Source organism: Balaenoptera physalus (genome assembly GCF_965194825.1).
Source record: "Balaenoptera physalus genome assembly, chromosome: 9".
Taxonomy (NCBI): Eukaryota; Metazoa; Chordata; class Mammalia; order Artiodactyla; family Balaenopteridae; genus Balaenoptera; species Balaenoptera physalus.
In genome coordinates, this window is record NC_138888.1 from 96345131 (window position 1) to 96364243 (window position 19113).

Sequence of the window (19113 nt, forward strand, 5' to 3'; positions counted from 1 at the left end):
ACGTTAAGATAGTTCAAAGTAACAAATCCATAACCAATACCACTAATGGTGATGTTCCTTAAGCTTACATTTTAATGTTTCCCTTAATGAGCGTGTCTAAATATAAATATATACATATTTTTTGGTTGTTGTTAACAGTACCCACAATCCGCCCCAAACACATCCATGGACTTTATTAAATCCAAGTAAGCAGCCTAAAATGTTGGTTGCAATGCCAGAAATGGCCAGATTAAAAATAAAGTAATTGCTGATGAAAAACGGTCTTCCTTTTATTCTCAACTATGTTTTTCATATGTGCTTTTTAAATTATTTAACAAAAAAAATGACCTTTAAAATATATAATTTCATGTCTCAAAGTTAATTCGAAAGAACTGTATAACATTTCATTTGAAAATAACAGTTTCAGCAGATATATGCAAGATTCCTACATGAGTTGTAAATCTGTCATCAAAACCATCACATTTTAGTATTTTTGAAGGGGAATTCAATATAGGAGATTTTTTCTGCATTATGCAACTGATTAAAGACAGCACTTTTACATGTAAAAATAATTTACACTAAAAAACTCAAGTGCAAAAAGTCTGATACTCCGTTTATCAAAATAACAAGAACAAAATGAGCAATGGTAAAATAGCAAAAGTCATTACAAAAAATAGTAAATTCCTATTTAAACTCCTGTGTTCACAGGTTAAAAATGTTTATCAGTTAACTATATCACAGATCGTAGATACTTTAAGCTATAATACAGAAAGGTAACATGGGATATTTGAAATTCAAGTTGTACTTACCAAAATAGTTTTAACCTGAGTCTTTGACAGCTTCAGAAATGTACTTGACAATAATGTATGATAAAGTATAGTTATTATTTAGTAGTATAATTCAAAGTTATTTTTCTTTGACTTGCTCTAAATACTGCTTCTTCTTAAATGTTTGAGTAAAATTATAAATATTTATTACACTTTTGGGGCCAAGTTCTCTAAACACAAGGGAGTGTCTGAATTAAAAGCTGTTACTTCCTCCTGCTATACAAACATATGAGGATGTCTCTCATGTTCAAAATGGCTTTGATTTAATCTTATTTTCACATTTCAAGTTATTTTAAAACAAATGCAAAGGTCAAAAGATTATCATAGATACACACCCACTGAAGAATTTAATACAATCTTACTAAAGAATATCAACTTAATCATCTCCTCCTATAAATATTTTTTTATTTATTTTATTTTTAGAGGTTACAGTTTTAAGTACTATTAACAGAAAATACCTACCAAAAGATTCCTAACAAGTGAAAAAAATAATTATAAATGTTGAAAAAATTGGCCTCATTACATATTTACAGACTTTTACTGAATACATCCTCCGGTGGAAATTAATTATATGACATTTATACAAGCATTAACATTTCCAAATCACTGTGTAATGAGCACTTCAGTTCTTTACTGTTTATATTCTTGAAAGTCACTCGGTTTCTGAAGGCAATACTGCCAAGCATGAAAAATGGTCAATCTGAGATGTTACTGACATATTGTTCGGCTCCTTCACCTACGGATGTTTTGTCCTTACGCCTCTTTTTTTCCTTGCTCTGGTTCTCCCGCAACTGCAGAATTACGTTTCGAATTTCCTCTCTTTTTCTTTTCATTCTTGGAGAAGGAAACCAGTTTTCCAAATTCATAGGCAATTCAAAATTCAGAATTGGATTCTGAAAATAAAAACATTAAATGCACCTTAGAAAACTATAATAAAAATTATCTTGGTTTCAATCACAAAAGCATTCCACAGAAGAAATGAAAAGAATCAGTAACATGTCATCAGTACTTACTCATCATCTATTCTATGCAGGCACTGTGCGGGGCACTGGTGATGTAAGACACACAGTTTCTGCCTACAGATCTTAGAGTCTAGATCAGGGGTCAGCAAATTACAGCTAGTGGGCCACATTCTGCCTATTGCCTGTTTTTGTAAATAAAGCCTTATTGGAACACACCCACAGTAACTCATCTACATGCTGCCTGTGGATGCTTTCTTTCATGCCGCAATAGCAGAACCGAGTGTAGAGACCATACGGCCACAGAGCCTAAAATATTTACTACCTGACTACCTGGTGCCTTATGAGAGTGACTGCTAACCCCAGTCGAGACAGACAGATAACTCAACAATTAAAACAATGAATATGACAAGTATTAAGGCAGGAGAAACAGAGAGTCCTATGGGAATACATACCTCAGGGCTTAGCACAATTTCAAGAAGTGATGTTTACGCTAAGACCTGAAGAATGAGTAGGAGTCAGCCAAATAAGGAATGATGGAAGCAACAGGGAAGAGTATTCCAGGTAAGGAAATATGTACCAACGCCTGGAGGCAATAGACAATATGACACAACACGAGAGGCTGAATGACATCCAGGGGGCTGGTGTGTAGAATGCTGGAGTGAGAATGGTAGAAATGAGGCTAGAAGCTTGGACAGGAGTTGGATGATGCAGGCCACGTGAAGGATTCTGGTCTTTAACTCAAGAGCAACAGGAATCCATTATAAGATTTAAAGCAGAGCAGCAACACAATTAGATTTGGGTTTTGGGAAAAATACAAGGCAAGAGGCCACGTCAGAGGTTGGTGCAGCAGTTTGGAATAGTGATGTTAATGAAATGGACTTAGAAAGTGGTAGCAGGGGTAAATAACTGAACATAAGTGACACTAAGGGACAGAATTCACAGGGCTTATGGCACCATGGGTGGTGGATGAAGAAGAGGAAGAAGTCAAGATAACTGTAAAGAATATCCAAGAGAGCCCACAGATAAACCCACACACATATGGTCACCTTATTTTTGATAAAGGAGGCAAAAATACACAGTGGAGAAAAGACAGCCTCTTCAATAAGTGGTGCTGGGAAAACTGGACAGCTACATGTAAAAGAATGAAATTAGAACACTCCCTAACACCATACACAAAAATAAACTCAAAATGGATTAAAGACCTAAATGTAATAAGGCCAGGCACTATAAAACTCTTAGAGGAAAACACAGGCAGAACACTCTATGACATAAATCACAGCAAGATCCTTTTTGACCCACCTCCTAGAGAAATGGAAATAAAAACAAAAATAAACAAATGGGCTTAAAAGCTTTTGCACAGCAAAGGAAACCATAAACAAGACGAAAAGACAACCCTCAGAAGGGGAGAAAATATTTGCAAATGAAGCAACTGACAAAGGATTAATCTCCAAAATTTACAAGCAGCTCATGCAGCTCAATATCAAAAAAACAAACCCAATCCAAAAATGGGCAGAAGACCTAAATAGACATTTCTCCAAAGAAGATACACAGATTGCCAACAAACACATGAAAGGACACGCTCAACATCACTAATCATTAGAGAAATGCAAATCAAAACCACAATGAGGTATCACCTCACACCGGTCAGAATGGCCATCATCAAAAAATCTACAAACAATAAATGCTGGAGAGGATGTGGAGAAAAGGGAACCCTCTGGCACTGTTGGTGGGAATGTAAATTGGTACAGCCACTATGGAGAACAGTACGGAGGTTCCTTAAAAAACTAAAAATAGAACTACCATACGACCCAGCAATCCCATTGCTGGGCATATACCCTGAGAAAACCATAATTCAAAAAGAGTCATGTACCACAATGTTCACTGCAGCTCTATTTACAATAGCCAGGACATGGAAGCAATCTAAGTGTCCATCGACAGATGAATGGATAAAGAAGATGTGGCACATATATACAATGGAATATTTCTCAGCCATAAAAAGAAATGAAATTTAGTTATTTGTAGTGAGGTGGATGGACCTAGCGTCTGTCATACAGAGTGAAGTTAAGTCAGAAAGAGAAAAACAAATACCGCATGCTAACACATATCTACGGAATCTAAAAAAAAAAAAAAAGGTTCTGAAGAACCTAGGGGCAGAACAGGAAGAAAGACGAAGATGCAGAGAGTGGACTTGAGGACACGGGGAGGGGGAAGGGTAAGCTGGGACGAAGTGAGAGAGTGGCACGGACATATATACACTACCAAATGTAAAACAGAAAGCTGGTGGGAAGCAGCCGCATAGCACAGGGAGAGAAGCTCGGTGCTTTGTGACCACCTAGAGGGGTAGGATAAGGAGGGTGGGAGGGAAATGCAAGAGGGAGGAGATATGGGGATATATATATATATATATATATATATATATATATATATATATATATGTATAGCTGATTCACCTTGTTATAAAGCAGAAACTAACACACCATTGTAAAGCAATTATACTCCAATAAAGATGTTTAAAAAAAAAAAAAGAATATCCAAGAGAGGTGTGCATGGTATTGTACCTCTGAAGTCAAAGGAAGAGCGTGCTATGTGGAAGGAATAAAACAGTGTCCAATGGTGCTGTGAGGTCAGGAACAATTTCAATGTAAGGGTGAGGGTCAAGCCGGATTATAGAGCTTTGAGAAGCAAATAGGATTCGTGGAAATGAAGGCAATGAATATAAACACTTGTCCAGAAATACATCCGTGAAGGGGAGAAAAGAAGGTAAAAGATATAGCCCAAATCATGGGAGAGGTTTCTTAAGGCAGAAAGAGCCGGTGGAGGGGAACTGACGAGTGATGAGTGACGAGGCCAACAAGCCTTGGATTTGATGGAGTACGGTCTTCTTTATTTTATGCCTTAAAAATTCTCCAATTTAAGAGTTTTTGCCCCTTGGAATAATTTCTGAAACAACAGTTTTCAATCTCTTCAAAGTATTTGCTTATTGTGTTTTTTACACTAACATGAGATCAAACACACCATTTTATTATTTATTAAATCAGATCCAACAAACTGAAACCCACCTCAAAAAAGCTCTCTACATACTGCAATACGTATACACCACAATCACTGAAGTTGTTTTGCTGGGGTACTTTTGGATTAGAGCCTTTCATAACATCTTTGGAAAAACTTCGTTTGCTTCCTTTTCTTACTTCCCATTCCACCTCTAGATACCTGCAATGATGTGTATATAGTAAGAATATATACATACATATAAATATACATAGTTCCTCATTCCCACCAGAATACAAAGTACAGGTAGAGTTTTGAACTTACTCTCTTAGAATTTTTACAACATTGGACCGAGAAGGGCCTCTGAGTGAGTCCATCAGTAGGATACAAGGTCTGTAGGGGAGAAATGACCAAATATTAATACTTTGTAATATTTAAAAGGCATAAAAAGATGTACGTTAACAATAAAATTTCAAACCTTAAAAATTCGCTTTGTATGACTCAGTAAAACTTGCTGGGGGGGGGATAACACCCTAATAATACTTAACTATCCATGGTTATATTAAATACTGAATTACAGAGTAATAATTTAAACACATCTAAATTATGAATATAGTTCACCAAAGTTCCTAAAAATACTTCAAAATTTAGTAGAAAGTCAAAACAATTCTGAAAATTTGAACATCTCCATATTCCAAATTACCAAAAGTGAGACCATGCAAAAGTAGAAGAAAAATGATCCCATTTTTAACTAAAATCTATTTTAGATTAAAAAATCAGGTAATCTTCACATAAAAGAATTAGTTTAGAATCCAGTGTTTTGGGTGAGGTTCCACTTCAGAACACTCAGTATTAATAATACTCAACTTTTAAAATTTTGTTGTTAAACCCAAGTAAGTGAGGAAGTCTAATGTAGTGCAAAAAGTCCTGAAATGATTAAAGACCTAGGTTCTTCCTGGCTAACATTTTAGGGGATTTGGAAAAAATCTTTCAACTGCTCTAGGTCTCTATGTTTTCCTTTATAAATGAAGTTTGCTTTTCAAACACTATTAATGGCGTTTCAGACAAGATTTCCTACAAAAAGTCAGAAGAGATGAAGTCTAGAAATAGGTACTACTTCATCACCTAAGAAGTCTGCAGACCCTGGCAAGATCTCAGAACATGTACTTCTGAGAACCAAAATAGACTCTCAATTTGGGGTTCCCATTTGTTTTTTTGGTTTTTTTTTTTTTTTTTTTTTTTTTGCTGCACCACAGCTTGTGGGATCTTAGTTCCCCAACCAGGGATTGAACCCACGCCCTCAGCAGTGAGAGCGTAGAATCCTAACCACTGGACTGCCAAGGAATTCCCTGGGTTTCCCACCTGGAACATGTCCCTTAGGACTGCCTTAAGTCACTCCACAGCCTTCACACAGTAGCTATGGAACCAGTGTAAACTCCAATTCCCATGTTACTGATGTGAATTTGAATGACATTCTTTGTCCTTTCCTGCTCCAAATCACTATATATCCAAAAGGCATAGCGGTTTTCTATGCACACGCACAGACATGGAAAATGGGCAAATGGAGAACTGAAATGATTTCCATTCTCCCCAACTCAATCCCTGGACATTGGGCAGGACCTAATTTTCCTCACTGACTCTGAAAGCTTCTGTGATTTGTGCTTAAATACCTGCTTTAATTAAAACAGTATGGTTAATGTTTTATTCCAAGAGGGTACGTGAATAAAAATTATCATGTAGGGTCTTCCCTGGTGGCGCGCGGTGGTTTAAGAATCCGCCTGCCAATGCAGGGGACATGGGTTCAAGCCCCGGTCTGGGAAGATCCCACATGCCAACGGAGCAACTAAGCCCGTGCGCCACAACTACTGAGCCCACACGTCTAGAGCCCATGCTCCGCAACAAGAGAAGCCACTGCAAGGAGAAGCCTGTGAACCGCAACGAAACGCAGCCCCCGCTCGCCGCAACTAAAGAAAGTACGCACACAGCAACGAAGACCCAATGCAGCCAAAAATAAGTAAATAAAATAAATTAAAAAAAAAAAAGAGTAACAGTTAAAAAAAAAACTATCATGTAGTTTGCAAAATGTATGGTTAATGCTTACTGTTTACAGACAGTAGGCTTTAAATGCCACTGTCCTATTTCAGAATTGCACTTGTCATCGGCAAGGAATCCATCATCACTGCTGTCATCCTATAAAAGAGAGCCTACTGTTAGTATTGAAAATATACAATCTTAAATGACTAATAACGTAACAAAATAGCACTACTGAGGATAAAAATCCTTGTAGCAAATATGTAAAAAATATTTTTTCTATTTAGATGATCAGACATTAGAAAATGTGGTATGTCACTCCATTCTAATGATGTAACACTACAACACAGGCATCTTAATGAAAGAAACCATCAATCAGAGGTCTAAGAAAACTTGTTACATCTATTTCCTCAATCTAAATTTTTAAAGACTAAGTATATCATGACTGATTCTTCTCTAGTCAAACATTATGGCTCTGATTTTAGGTATTTTTACAAAAATTTAATCTGTTGGCTAAAACAACTGTTTTCACAATAGGACATGAATGACTTATATTTATCATCCTTTCACACAAAAACTTTTTTCATATCAGAAACATTTAAAGGGTTTTTGGAAACACTGTTTTACTTGACAAAACCCTTTACCCACTTCACTTGAGAGAAGACAGCTTTATGGTAGTGTGTCTTATTCTACCGATTATCTTGAATGTAAAACAAACAAAGCTTTTTTTGTCCTGTGGGAAAGCTTCTGGCAACCTTTTGAATGAAACAGTCAACAGTAGGAATAATATTAGTAGTAATACACGGTTAGATTAACTAGTTCACGTAACTGCTATGACCAAAAAGGAGCATATGAAGTGCGCATTATAAAGTTTGAATGTAATCCAGATATGTGTCTGTATATATTAGAAAGAAAAACTGTATTTCACAGCCACACACTGTAGACCAAGGGACATCACAAAAATGTTTTTTGTTCACAGGAGGATTGAACAAAAGGGAAAAATGGTGCAGTACAAAGTTATCTTTACTACTAGATAAACTCAAAGTTTGTCTTAACAACTAAGGAAGAGTCAGAGTTAAGGAAATGGAATAAGCTTTTCTCTCAGTAGAAAATGCCTGTTTAACTGAAGTTATAAAATATTTTCAAAAATATACTTTATTCTTGGTGTTAATAAAGCTTATTAGGGCAAACGAGACTCTAAGGAAATATGAGAATCGACCTATGTTAATTTTAACTAAATATGATCTGCTCCTGCCATGATGCATATACAGCAGATTAGATGAAAGAAAAAATCATTAGACAGGTGGCAAAAATAGTGTAATTCTGCTACGTTCGTGCACCACATACCACATAATCGAAAATGTGAACACTTGCCTCCTGAGTGTTAAGTAAGACCAAAGGTTAAGCACGGCGCACAAACGCTTTAAAAGAGCAACAGAAAGGGGTGCGGTAGGGGTGGTGGGCGGTCGCTGGGTCACGGCGGGAGGACCCATTTTACACGGAAACTTTCCACGGTGGGTGATATTAGTTTAGTCCTCAAGGGCAAGCTAAACAAACAAACAAAAACCCCAAAACAAAAAATGAAACAACGTTCATACAACTATCCCGGCAACTTCTGAACTGAAAACCAAATCTGTGTTGTGAGATGAGATCCAAATCCAGAAGGCAGGAGTTAACCGTTTGAAGGAATCGCCTATAAAAATCTAAAGAAAAACTTTTAATTATATAAAATACTAGAACTTTTTGCCAAGCGTTAAGTTTCACCTGGTTATCCTGATCTTCTGAGAAGTCGATGAGTTCATCTTCAAGCATTTTACTACCTTCAGCTGATTCATCACTGTAGTTTAGTCTGATTTTGCTTAAGCCATCTGTATCAATAAGAAACATTACATAATTTTTAAAAAGAACACGCACATAACTTATAGTACATGGTGTTAAAATTAATGCTAGTAATTAATTACAAAGTAATTACGAATACAAAATCTGTCTTGGCATGTAAATATCACAAGTATAAAATAAGTTACTTTTAAATAAAAAACTTGGATTATGTCATCTACAGAATTGTTTCTACTACTCAGACCCTAAAATTTATTCAACTTTAAACACTAGGTATCAATTATATTATTAAATATTTATGTGTATTTAAATACATGTGTGTGTGTGTATATATATATATAAAGATTTTGTGCTAGGTATGCTAGGTATCTTTAATAACAGAAGCTACCACAGTTTGAAAACAACTCAGTTGTTCAATAACAGGAATGGTTAGCAAATGTAGAACATAAAATGAAATACTGTGTACACCAGAGAAATTAAAATTGTGAAAATATGGAAAATTATACAAGTTAAAAAAACATGATTAAAACAAAGTAAAACAGGCTTGCTTTTGCACAAATAATTTTAAAAAATACAAAAATGGAAACAATCATGCTAGGATAGTAGTTATGGATGAGTTCCTGAACTCTGTATATTTTTCCTTCATGTTTGGTTATATTCATAGACTTTTCAACAAAATAAAATGACACAAGCCAACGCAGGTGCTGGTAGTATGAAAATAAATGACTCGTAGAAATATCTGAAATGAATTCTTTTAAAGGTCTGTTTCAAGAACCTAAATCCTTAAAAATCAATGATTTCCTTAAAGAAACAGAAGGTTTACCAGAAAACAATGAAAACTGAGCAGGAGCTCTGATGCCAAATATACAAATCTTGTTTATTATAGAGCATACCATTTCCAAGTTTTTAAAAGCATGACTTCAAGGTATTTTAAACAGGATTTAACTTATTTTGGTACAAGTTATTAAAAGGGCAAAAGAATACTAATAATATAAGCAAGATAGGATGGGAAAACAGCAAGATAAAAGTGCTCCTGAAAAAATACATTTAACATATATAAAAGTCTAAATGTTGCGATTGAAAACATACTATTTGAAATAATAAAGCACGCAAAGAATAACCTTTTCAATTTATCTCTTTCAAAAATCTGTATTTTTATGCTTTCTTGAAGCAAAAACACCTATATTTAAATAAAATTTGTCCAAATCCTCAGGCCATTAAGAGCTAGTCACTACAATCAAGTTATTTTTGCAGCGAAGTATTCCTGTCTATACCTATTACACAGAAATTGTGTCATATAAACATGAACCTTATACAAATGAAATACATGTGCACTGCAAAAAAGGAGAAAAGTAATTTAAATAGTGTAGTTAATTTCTTCCACTCTTTCATTCAGTAAACAAATGCCCTCCTATAAATTGAGAGGCAATAACTCAAATCAGCTGTTCCCCCAATCAGTCCCAGTTCCTGAGCTTTTCTCACATAGTGAGATCACCTCTTGAAGATGCCAAACCACGCGTGATTCTAGAGTTTAAAAATACACATTTTTCATGTACCATACAGAGCAAGACAACTATTTCAAATGGTGCCCAACTGAAAAAACACCAAATCAAAGTAGCGATAACAGACATTATTCTCCTACAGTTGACCTTAAAAACCTAATCCCCGTGGCAAGATACAACTCCACTTATTTACTGCAGCATGTCAACCGACATCAGTCAACACTTGTGACTGTACGTGTCCAACGGTTAAAATTATGTTAAATGCTTTATTTAAGTCCTGTCAACGATACTCCCAGACCAAACAGAAACAGATCACTAAGATATTAATCATAATCACAAAAATTTTTACAAGCTCTCCTTATCCTCATTTCTGATACGTCATCACTTTATCTAGGATAGACGGCCTAGCCATCCTCTCCAAGGCAGCGAAGGCTCCTCTGGAGAGCAACTCTCATTCAATGTACTTTCGGGTGAGCGATGCCTTGGGAACATCTGATGAAAGATATGAGAGCTCGTCCCTGAAAAATACAGACCCATTCTAGAGAACCATTTTTCAAACTGTGGGACACTATGGTCATTGGACTAAGATAAGCATTAAAAAAGAATAGAAAAATACCAGGTGTTATCACACACAATAAAGGTAAATTAATTTCCTTTAAGGAAGATACAGTCGATCCAGTTACACACATACTAAAAACAAAACAAAACAAATGCACAAACTGTAATTTTTAAAAGAAGAATAAACAGATATTGTAAAAGGGCAAACTACATAAAACAGATATTCTTTACGTTGGTCTCCATTAGGATTTATGGGTATGTTTACTCAAATTTAACTGGTTACTTCTCAACTAGAACATTAACTTGTAGAGAGAGCCACCAGGAATTTCTGGGGTTTGTGGACATGAAGGAAGTCCTAAGGCTTTGTCCCACTGCTCTAAGACATGCACTTTAATTTGTTTTTTTAACTTGAATTCACATTAAACTGCATGAAATTATTGATCAAAAAGGAACTTAAAAAATGTTCTGTGGAGATATAATTCACATACCATACAATTCACCCATTTAAAGTGTACATGTAAGTGGTTTTTGGTATATTTACAAATACTATGTGCAACCATCCCTGGAGTCAACTTTAAAACATTTTCAAAATGTTTTAAATCTCAAAAAAACCCACAAAAAACAAACAAACAAAAAACCTCTGTACACTTCAGCTATCACTCCCCCTTCTCCCCATATTCCTGTCCCATACCCCCAACCAGCCCTAAGCAGCCATTAACCCACTCTACAGATTTTCCTGGGAGATTTCATACAAATGGAATCACATAATATGAGGTCTTCTATGACTACTTTAACTTAGCATGCTTTCAAGTTTCATCCATGTTGCAGCATGTATCACTCCTTCATTTCTTTTTATGGCCTAATAATATTCCATTGAATGGATGTATCATGTTTTGATTATCCATTTGTCAGCTGATGAACATCTGGATTGTGTCTACCATTTGGCTATTATGAATAATGCTGCTATAAATGTTCATGCCCAAGTTTTTGTGCGGACATATGTATTTATTTCTCTTGGGTAATTATCTAGGTGTGGAACTGCTGGATCACATGATAACTCTATGTTTAATGTTTTGAGGAACTGTCAAACTGTCTCCCAAAGCAAGCTGTACCATTTTACATTCCCACTAACGATATATGAAGGTCTCAGTTTCTGCACATCCTCACCAACACCCGTTAGTATCTGACTTTCTGATTCTAGCCATGCTGTCGCGGCTATGAAGAGGCATCTCTTTGTGGTTTTGACTTACGTTTCCTTCTTGCCTAATGATGTCCAGCATCTTCTCGTGTACTAATTGGCAGGACTTTGTTGTTTTCTTATTTTATTTTTATTTTTAATGGGGTATAATTGATTTATAATGTTGTGTTAGTTTCAGGTTTACAGCAAAGTGAATCTGTTATATAAATACATATATCCACTCTTTATTAGATTCTTTTCCCATATAGGCCATCACAGAGTATTGTGTAGAGTTCCCTGTGCTGTACAGTAGGTCCTTATTAGTTATCTGTTTTATATATAGTAGTGTGTATGTGTCAATCCCCATTTATCCCACCTCCAGGACTTTGTTATAAAGGCAGTGAGAAACAGTGCACACTGCCTTGAAGGCTTAATCTTCAGAGTGCCCATCTACACAATGCTTTCTGTTTAGCAAAATGGTAATTAATCTCTAACATGGCTATTCACTGCCTCTTTTTTTTTTTTTTTCCTATTCAAGTATTAAAATACTAAAAGTGAAAAAAATTACAGTCAGAGCTTGGTGATTACCTACTTCGCCTCATCTTCATTCCATTTCCTGCCTGCTGAAACAGACTGGAAAGTCAGCTAGAAAAGGAAGCACAGTTGACCCTTGAACAACACAGGTTTGAACTGCACTGGCCCACCCACACATGGATTTTTTTTCAATAAATACGTAGTACAGTACTACACAATCTGAGGTTGGTTGAATCCAGGGATGCGAAATCTGTGGATGTGAAACTGTGGTATGACACGAATGGCTGACTATAAAGATAGAGGTGGATTTTTGATTGTCAGAGGGTCAGCAACCCTAAACCCCATGTTGTTCAAGGGTCAACTGTATTTATCTGCTTGGCTTTTGATATACTCTCTTGCTTTATCTGCTAAATTTCCCCCTTCTGCCTCTTATCTTATACCCCCTAAAGGGCACAAAGACCAACATTCATATGGCTAATGTCAGCTTTATGCAGCTGAGCATGTCAAACAAAAAATATTTTTGTAAGAGCGCAGCAACACCTTTCTGACTTCCTAAAATAATACAGGCTGGTAGAAGTACAGAGTATGCTGAGCATTCACAAGTTTTGACAGAGTATGCTGAGCATTCACAACTTTTTCTTGAACTTTTGAGTTCAACTTTTGAAAGCTGAACTCAACTTTCTTACTGAGTTCACATAATTTCTTCTATGCCTTATACTGAGTTTTTTCCTCCCAAGAAAATGTATTAGATCTACTCATAGTTTAGTAAGTTTGCTATCCTATATACATAGCATATTATGGGTTTATGAAGTAGACTTTGGGGTTGAAGTGGAAATTATGCAGTTGACTTGATATATAATTTAAGTATTTGAAGAGAAACCTTAGATTTCTATAACAAGTGCTAGAAATACGGACCTGATTCAAGGAATAAAACAATTTATTAGAAGTGAAGGGAAATAAAAAAGCAGAGGTTGGACCAGTGCCCTTTCTCCCACTGAAAATCATGAAGGAGCGTGAGGAACAGAAACTAACCTTTAATTTGAATGTCAACACCTATTTGGAGGAGAAAGCTTTAATTTCTGCCTCTTGCCCCTTGATCTCAATTGCCCATCTGTAAATTGAGAAGATCGAACTAATCTGCCTTACAGATCTAAAACTGTGCAACTACTGTTTATGCTGAATGATTTCCTACTAAATAAAAATAAGTCCAAGTTCCTATAAACGGAAAATGTAGACCTTGTACTATAATTTTAAAACTTCATTCTCTGTAAGGGTGAGGGGAGGAGACTCACTATAAAGGGGGCAGAAGGGAATTTTTTTGAGTAATGGAAAGGTTCTAAATCTTGATTGTTGTAGTGACTACACGACTATACATTTATCAAAGCTCACTGAGCTATACTTATGAGTGAACGTTACTGTAAGTAAATTATACCTCAATAAACCTGACTTAAAAAAAAAAGTGTGCCCTGAAATCTTAATCCTGTTTCTAAAAATTCCAACTTATTCTAATTCTTTGATTTTTTTTAAAACATTTAGAAACATACCTGTATGGTGCATAGAACTTAAATATTCATTCTGTAGGCCATTCTCACTTTTAGTCCTATCAACAACTTTCTGGCATGCAGATTCTCCTTTATTCGATTCTTCATTTTCACTTGCAGTATGATTTATTTTTTTCAGACTACATTTCACACTGCTAATGTTTCTCCGATAACGAGGGTCACTTGCTTCCTGTTCATTATTTGAATCAATTACAGCTACACAATGCTTTCTGTTTAGCATCTTCTTAATTACAGGCTTGGCAGCAGAGTTTTGTGAACAACTGTCCATTTCACTGGCTGAAGGAGAAGAAATACAACTGTCCTCTACAGTTGAACATTTTTGCGTGACTGTATTTTCATGGTAATGAGGATTAGGTTCATACTTTGGTTTTTCCAAACCAGGGAAACAAACAACAGCCAAAAACCAGTGTGCACTGTAAAAAACAAATGAAACTACTGAATATATGATTAGAAAAATGTATTATATTTGGCAATAAGTCTTAAAATCTTTTTTCTAAAGGTTTTATAAACAAATTTATTAAGAATGCCCAATTTTTTCAATTCTTAAATTAATCCACTTGTTTATAGGATCATTGATTCATTAACAGAATACAGTGTCTATTCAAAAATCACATAATTTTTGTCAGAATTACATAGCCTGCATTCACTTTTGCAAACAATACTTTGAACATTTTCTTGCTTTTGGAATGAAAAATTCATTGTTTTCCAGGCAATTTAACAAAATGTAAATTACATCACTGCAATTCATCATTCCCATTTACCTTTCTCCTTTGCCCTATTTATGCCAAGGAAAAATACTATCTAGCCTCAAGATTAAAATGTCTTCAGAAGTCTAATTAGACTTTACCATTTTGAACACTTTCTAAATATTGCAAGCAATAGCTTTTAAAAAATTTTATGTCTGTGTTTTTCTTATTAATGAGGTAGGAACTTCTTAATATTGAAAACATTAAATAATTCTTGTCTCATGCTATACTAAAATAAAATACACTAAATTGAAATAATACATCTAATCTAATCATCATCACAGAATTCCAAGTATTAGTAGAATTCCAGCTATCAAGTGGGTACTCATGATAGAGCTGAATTCAGGTAACACAGTTCCTAGTAGTAGGCTATAAGCCATGAGTAAGATGCTGTACAGCTAAAAGTGGTTAATGTTCATTAATCTAATTAATTTTATTAAGGGTTTGCAGTTTGCTAGGCACAGTGTTATGTGCTGAGATACAATGAACAGGCTATAGATGTCAGATAATTTATTAGCTGAGCTCAATATACGTCATAGAGTAGGGTGTTCAGTAGATATTTGCTGAATGAAAAATGAATGTTGACATAGATAAAAGTTATTCCATATTCTGTTTCTGTAAAATATTAAATTCCTCCAAGGTACTACTAAGAAACAGCACTGTCTGTCTCTTCATCAGACAGTATGAGTACAAAAGGTCACAGATGCTGGATTCATTCTCAGCACTGAAAAGGCCAGATGGAGGAATGCCCCTCTCCTCTTCTTAATTATTAACCTTCAGGATCCCAAGGACTTAGGTCAGGCGAGGCTAGGAGAAGAACACCACACCATCTTCCTCACTTCATCAATTCTAAGACACAGTTGACTGTTAAGTCACATCTCAACTTCATAAAGGTTATAATGTGAAAATATGTGTTTTGAAAATTGATTAAATATGGTATAATACAGTGACTCTCAACCTATAGCTGAAACCTACATCTATCACAGTTTTAAACATTTTTCAGCTATGACAATATGGATAAGCCATAGTTTTTCTGTTGCCTCACCTAAAAACTTGGAAAAAAATCTGCCTTCACCTAGCTGAAAAGAGAAAGCTGAATCAGATACATCTGAGGTCACTTTCAACCTCTAAGAGCCAGGGTTTTGCTTTTATGATCCCTTTTAAGATCAGCTACCTTGACCTTAAGCCATCAGTGGGAGAAGAGGCTAAAACAGGCAATTTCGCTTATCTTAAGATGAATTAGATCCAAACATCTAATTTCTACTCCTTGTCAATTACTACAATTTTTAACAAATAGCTTATAAACTTTTAGCTTAAAGAAATTACCGTCACAAAGAAAATTAAAAATAAAATAGATGACAAATACATAACAGCCTAACTAATCTAATTAGCTTTATCTCTTAAAAAAAAACCCCTCATGATCTGGAAGCTATTCTTTCACCTACAAAGAGCACAGTTCTCTTGGTGAACACTTTACTAATTCTGTACCTTTGTTCATCCTCTACCTTTCACCAAGATGACTTAAAAGCACTGAACGTAGCTTCCATCCAACATCAGATGCTGTGACTAAGAGGGATATGCCTCTATTGCTAAATTGTGTGTACCTAAAATTATACTTTTATTTTAAATTTTTAAAATTAATTTCTGACAAATGGCTTCCTATGTATATCCTCCCTTTGGCCTAGTGGGAAGCTCACTTGCTACTTTATATGACAAATTAATGTCAAGAAACTTTACTTTGAGGAAAATGAAGAAATTAAAGATTAGTTTTAAACTTAGCTTTAAATTTTTTTATGATACTATGTTTGACTCCAATATATATCGTTGAAGAAGGTGGGCTTTATAGCTATGACCAATGTTTTAACCTAGCCTACCCATCTTTGACCGGGCTAATTAGAGAGCACAGGTTTTATTATTAAAGCATGATTATAAATAAATAGGATTTGATTATACTATAGAGTGAATTTGTTTTTTATAGTGGGGAAAAAAGAGCACATTCAGAAGATAGCTTGGCACAAACAGGCTTATTAGAAATAAACGATCTTACAAAATACCAACCTCAGATAAGGTTACTCTGCAACCATGATAAAATGAGACAAAGTAAGGCCATTTCATAATTTGTCTCAGCAGAGACAAATATAAGATCACAATGCAACCCCTCAAAATACCAAATATTCTTTTTTTGCTAAATGAGCGAATGCAACTTCTTTATCCAAACAAACCACTGCTTCCTTAGACCTTCCACCAAACCAAAGCCCAAATTCTTTTACTGCCTCTTTCAAACACACTTTTACTGAGAGGATCCACAGTCGCCCATGTTGTGTGTTCTCCCTTGAGGCAAATACTAAACCCAAGTTGCCCAGTTACAGGGGTATTCCTGCAGGTCTTTGGCTGGAGGACACAGGAAAATTAAAAAATGAAATACAAAAACTCTCAAGTTGAAATTGTATAATAAGACTATCCTATACATCTAGGCCTCTCTAGTCACTGGGGGAGAATAGACTATCCTACACATCTATGCCTCTCTAGTCACTGGGGGAGAAAAACACAAAACGTTTACCACCCCCATTTACTTAGAAAATAGCTTTAAGTAGTGAACATGGTTTTCAGTGAGCAAATGACACACATCCAGCCACCTTTTCTTCTTTTTGATTAAAAGCCAAAGTGTATCTTAAACTAAAGATTCAAATTCTTCTATGTGACCTAATCACCGTTCTGTACAAAGCAGTCTTTTCTATATAGGATGTCTGCTAGACCACAAGCACCATTTTTAAAAGATGACACTATTCTACATGGATGAATAAAAATGAAATTAGAAAGATCTCTTATCTAGCGTCTGTAAAATTCAGTATCTTACATGATTCACTGGAAAAGTATATTAATTTCCATAAAATAAAGAATATAAGTGTCAATATATACAACAAATTTCAGAAAGAAGTTAAAAAATGGATGAATTATTCACCTCAAAAACACATCTGCTAAAAACCGCCATTACATTAACATAAAGGAAATTCTTACTCACGCTTCATTAAGCGGTACAAAAATAAAATCCTTTTCAAAAATATCTACATGCCGGGTCCATGTTTTCACTCTTCCATGTCGCTTCTGCTGTATTCTGTAAGACAAGAGAGAAACTATCAAGCTTTTGAAGTGTTTCTAATGTTTCCGCCTCTATGCAGCAATTTATACATTACAAAGATTGAGATGTTAATAGATCAGTTGTATGATTTAACAAGTTGTGAGAAGAAAGCAGAACATCTGAGATGGAGCTGGGAAGATGGGAAACTGCCCGTGCCTGAATCTGGAAGAAAGAGATTATTTAATTCCTACTACTACTTACTAGGGTGGATCAGAGCTACTATTTTTATTGTTGCAGAACTGGTTTTAGCAACAATATCGAGAAGCATATCAGACCATGACCTGTAAGAACTGAGGAGAAGAGAGCAGGAAAAGCGAGCACTATGTCACAGCTGGTGAACAGGACAGACTACCAGCACGGGTCAAAACCAACCACTGCCATCAACTCTAAGATGCAAAGTGAGGGATCACTGAAATAGTAGAAAATATTATTAATATTATGCACAGCAGCCATCAATTCAAGACATTTAACAGCACTATATGACAAAAAATGTACCAACTCTTTGTATCTTGCGACCAATTGCCAGCAAGTATTAGAGCTGGATGCAATCACTATATGGAGAGACATTATAAATAACTCAGGCCTCCTATGTAGAATGTTGTTCCCTTAACTTGTCTGAGAAGAATCAGCCAAAGAACTTATTAAAAGTACAGATTCACAGGTTCCTCTGTTAGATATTATGGATGGAACATCTAGGGTAAAACAGAGCCATCGGTATTTAATAAGTATTCAAGTAATTTTTCTTTTTTAAACTATCAGATATATTTGGGAAATATTGATCTAGATATTAGACCTAAAAACTTTATGAGTTCCAGGTATTCTTGGAGTTTTAGAATATTATAAATTATATTAATTTTGCTAATTGAGAACGGAAGTAAAAAATGTTGCTTTAATACAAATAAGCGATCTTTTCTAAGTTAAACTTAAGTGACTTACTACATCTGTTAAATATTTTCAAAAAGCTTGACTTACGATAGATTAGTTGTTTCAGGAAGATTTCTCCTCTCTCTCTGATTAAGGCGTTTATAGAAGAAAGAACTGAATACATGAATTCGGTCAGCTTCTTCTTTCTTCAGTTTTTCAAGCACCAAATATCTATTTTATAAAAAGTAATTCCAAGTAGAATGAATTTAACAGTTTATACTAAAAACAGTCACAGAGTGATCAAATATCTATTTAGCCACCATCAATCTCTACTCCTTTAAACTGAAAGAAGTCATAAACAAAATTTATTTCATATTCTAGACAATGATTACTCTCAGATTATTTGTA

At 35.1% G+C, this 19113-nt stretch overlaps 1 protein-coding gene and 2 long non-coding RNA genes across 10 annotated transcripts in view; 1 reads left to right on the forward strand and 2 right to left on the reverse strand.

Moving 5' to 3' along the window:
* LOC309666676 overlaps positions 1-19113 on the forward strand; it is a 314729-nt gene that overhangs the window by 291755 nt on the left and 3861 nt on the right. The gene's annotated exons all lie outside the window — the stretch shown is intronic.
* The window catches only part of SENP6 (SUMO specific peptidase 6), a 106238-nt gene continuing 88319 nt past the window's right edge, over positions 1195-19113 (reverse strand). For all 8 annotated transcript variants that reach the window (XM_082474170.1, XM_082474168.1, XM_082474167.1 and 5 more), the window contains 8 exons: positions 18814-18936; positions 17725-17817; positions 13939-14369; positions 8552-8655; positions 6858-6946; positions 5081-5149; positions 4828-4978; positions 1195-1699 (listed from right to left, as the gene is read on the reverse strand). In XM_082474170.1, the coding sequence (XP_082330296.1) occupies positions 1502-1699; positions 4828-4978; positions 5081-5149; positions 6858-6946; positions 8552-8655; positions 13939-14369; positions 17725-17817; positions 18814-18936 (1258 nt within the window). In that variant the 3' untranslated portion in view covers positions 1195-1501. The remainder of the gene's footprint in view (positions 1700-4827; positions 4979-5080; positions 5150-6857; positions 6947-8551; positions 8656-13938; positions 14370-17724; positions 17818-18813; positions 18937-19113) is intronic.
* On the reverse strand, positions 14370-17718 carry LOC309666681. The gene is made up of 2 exons (XR_014267237.1): positions 17224-17718; positions 14370-17178 (listed from the first exon to the last, which is right to left on the reverse strand). It is a non-coding gene; the product is annotated as an uncharacterized lncRNA (long non-coding RNA).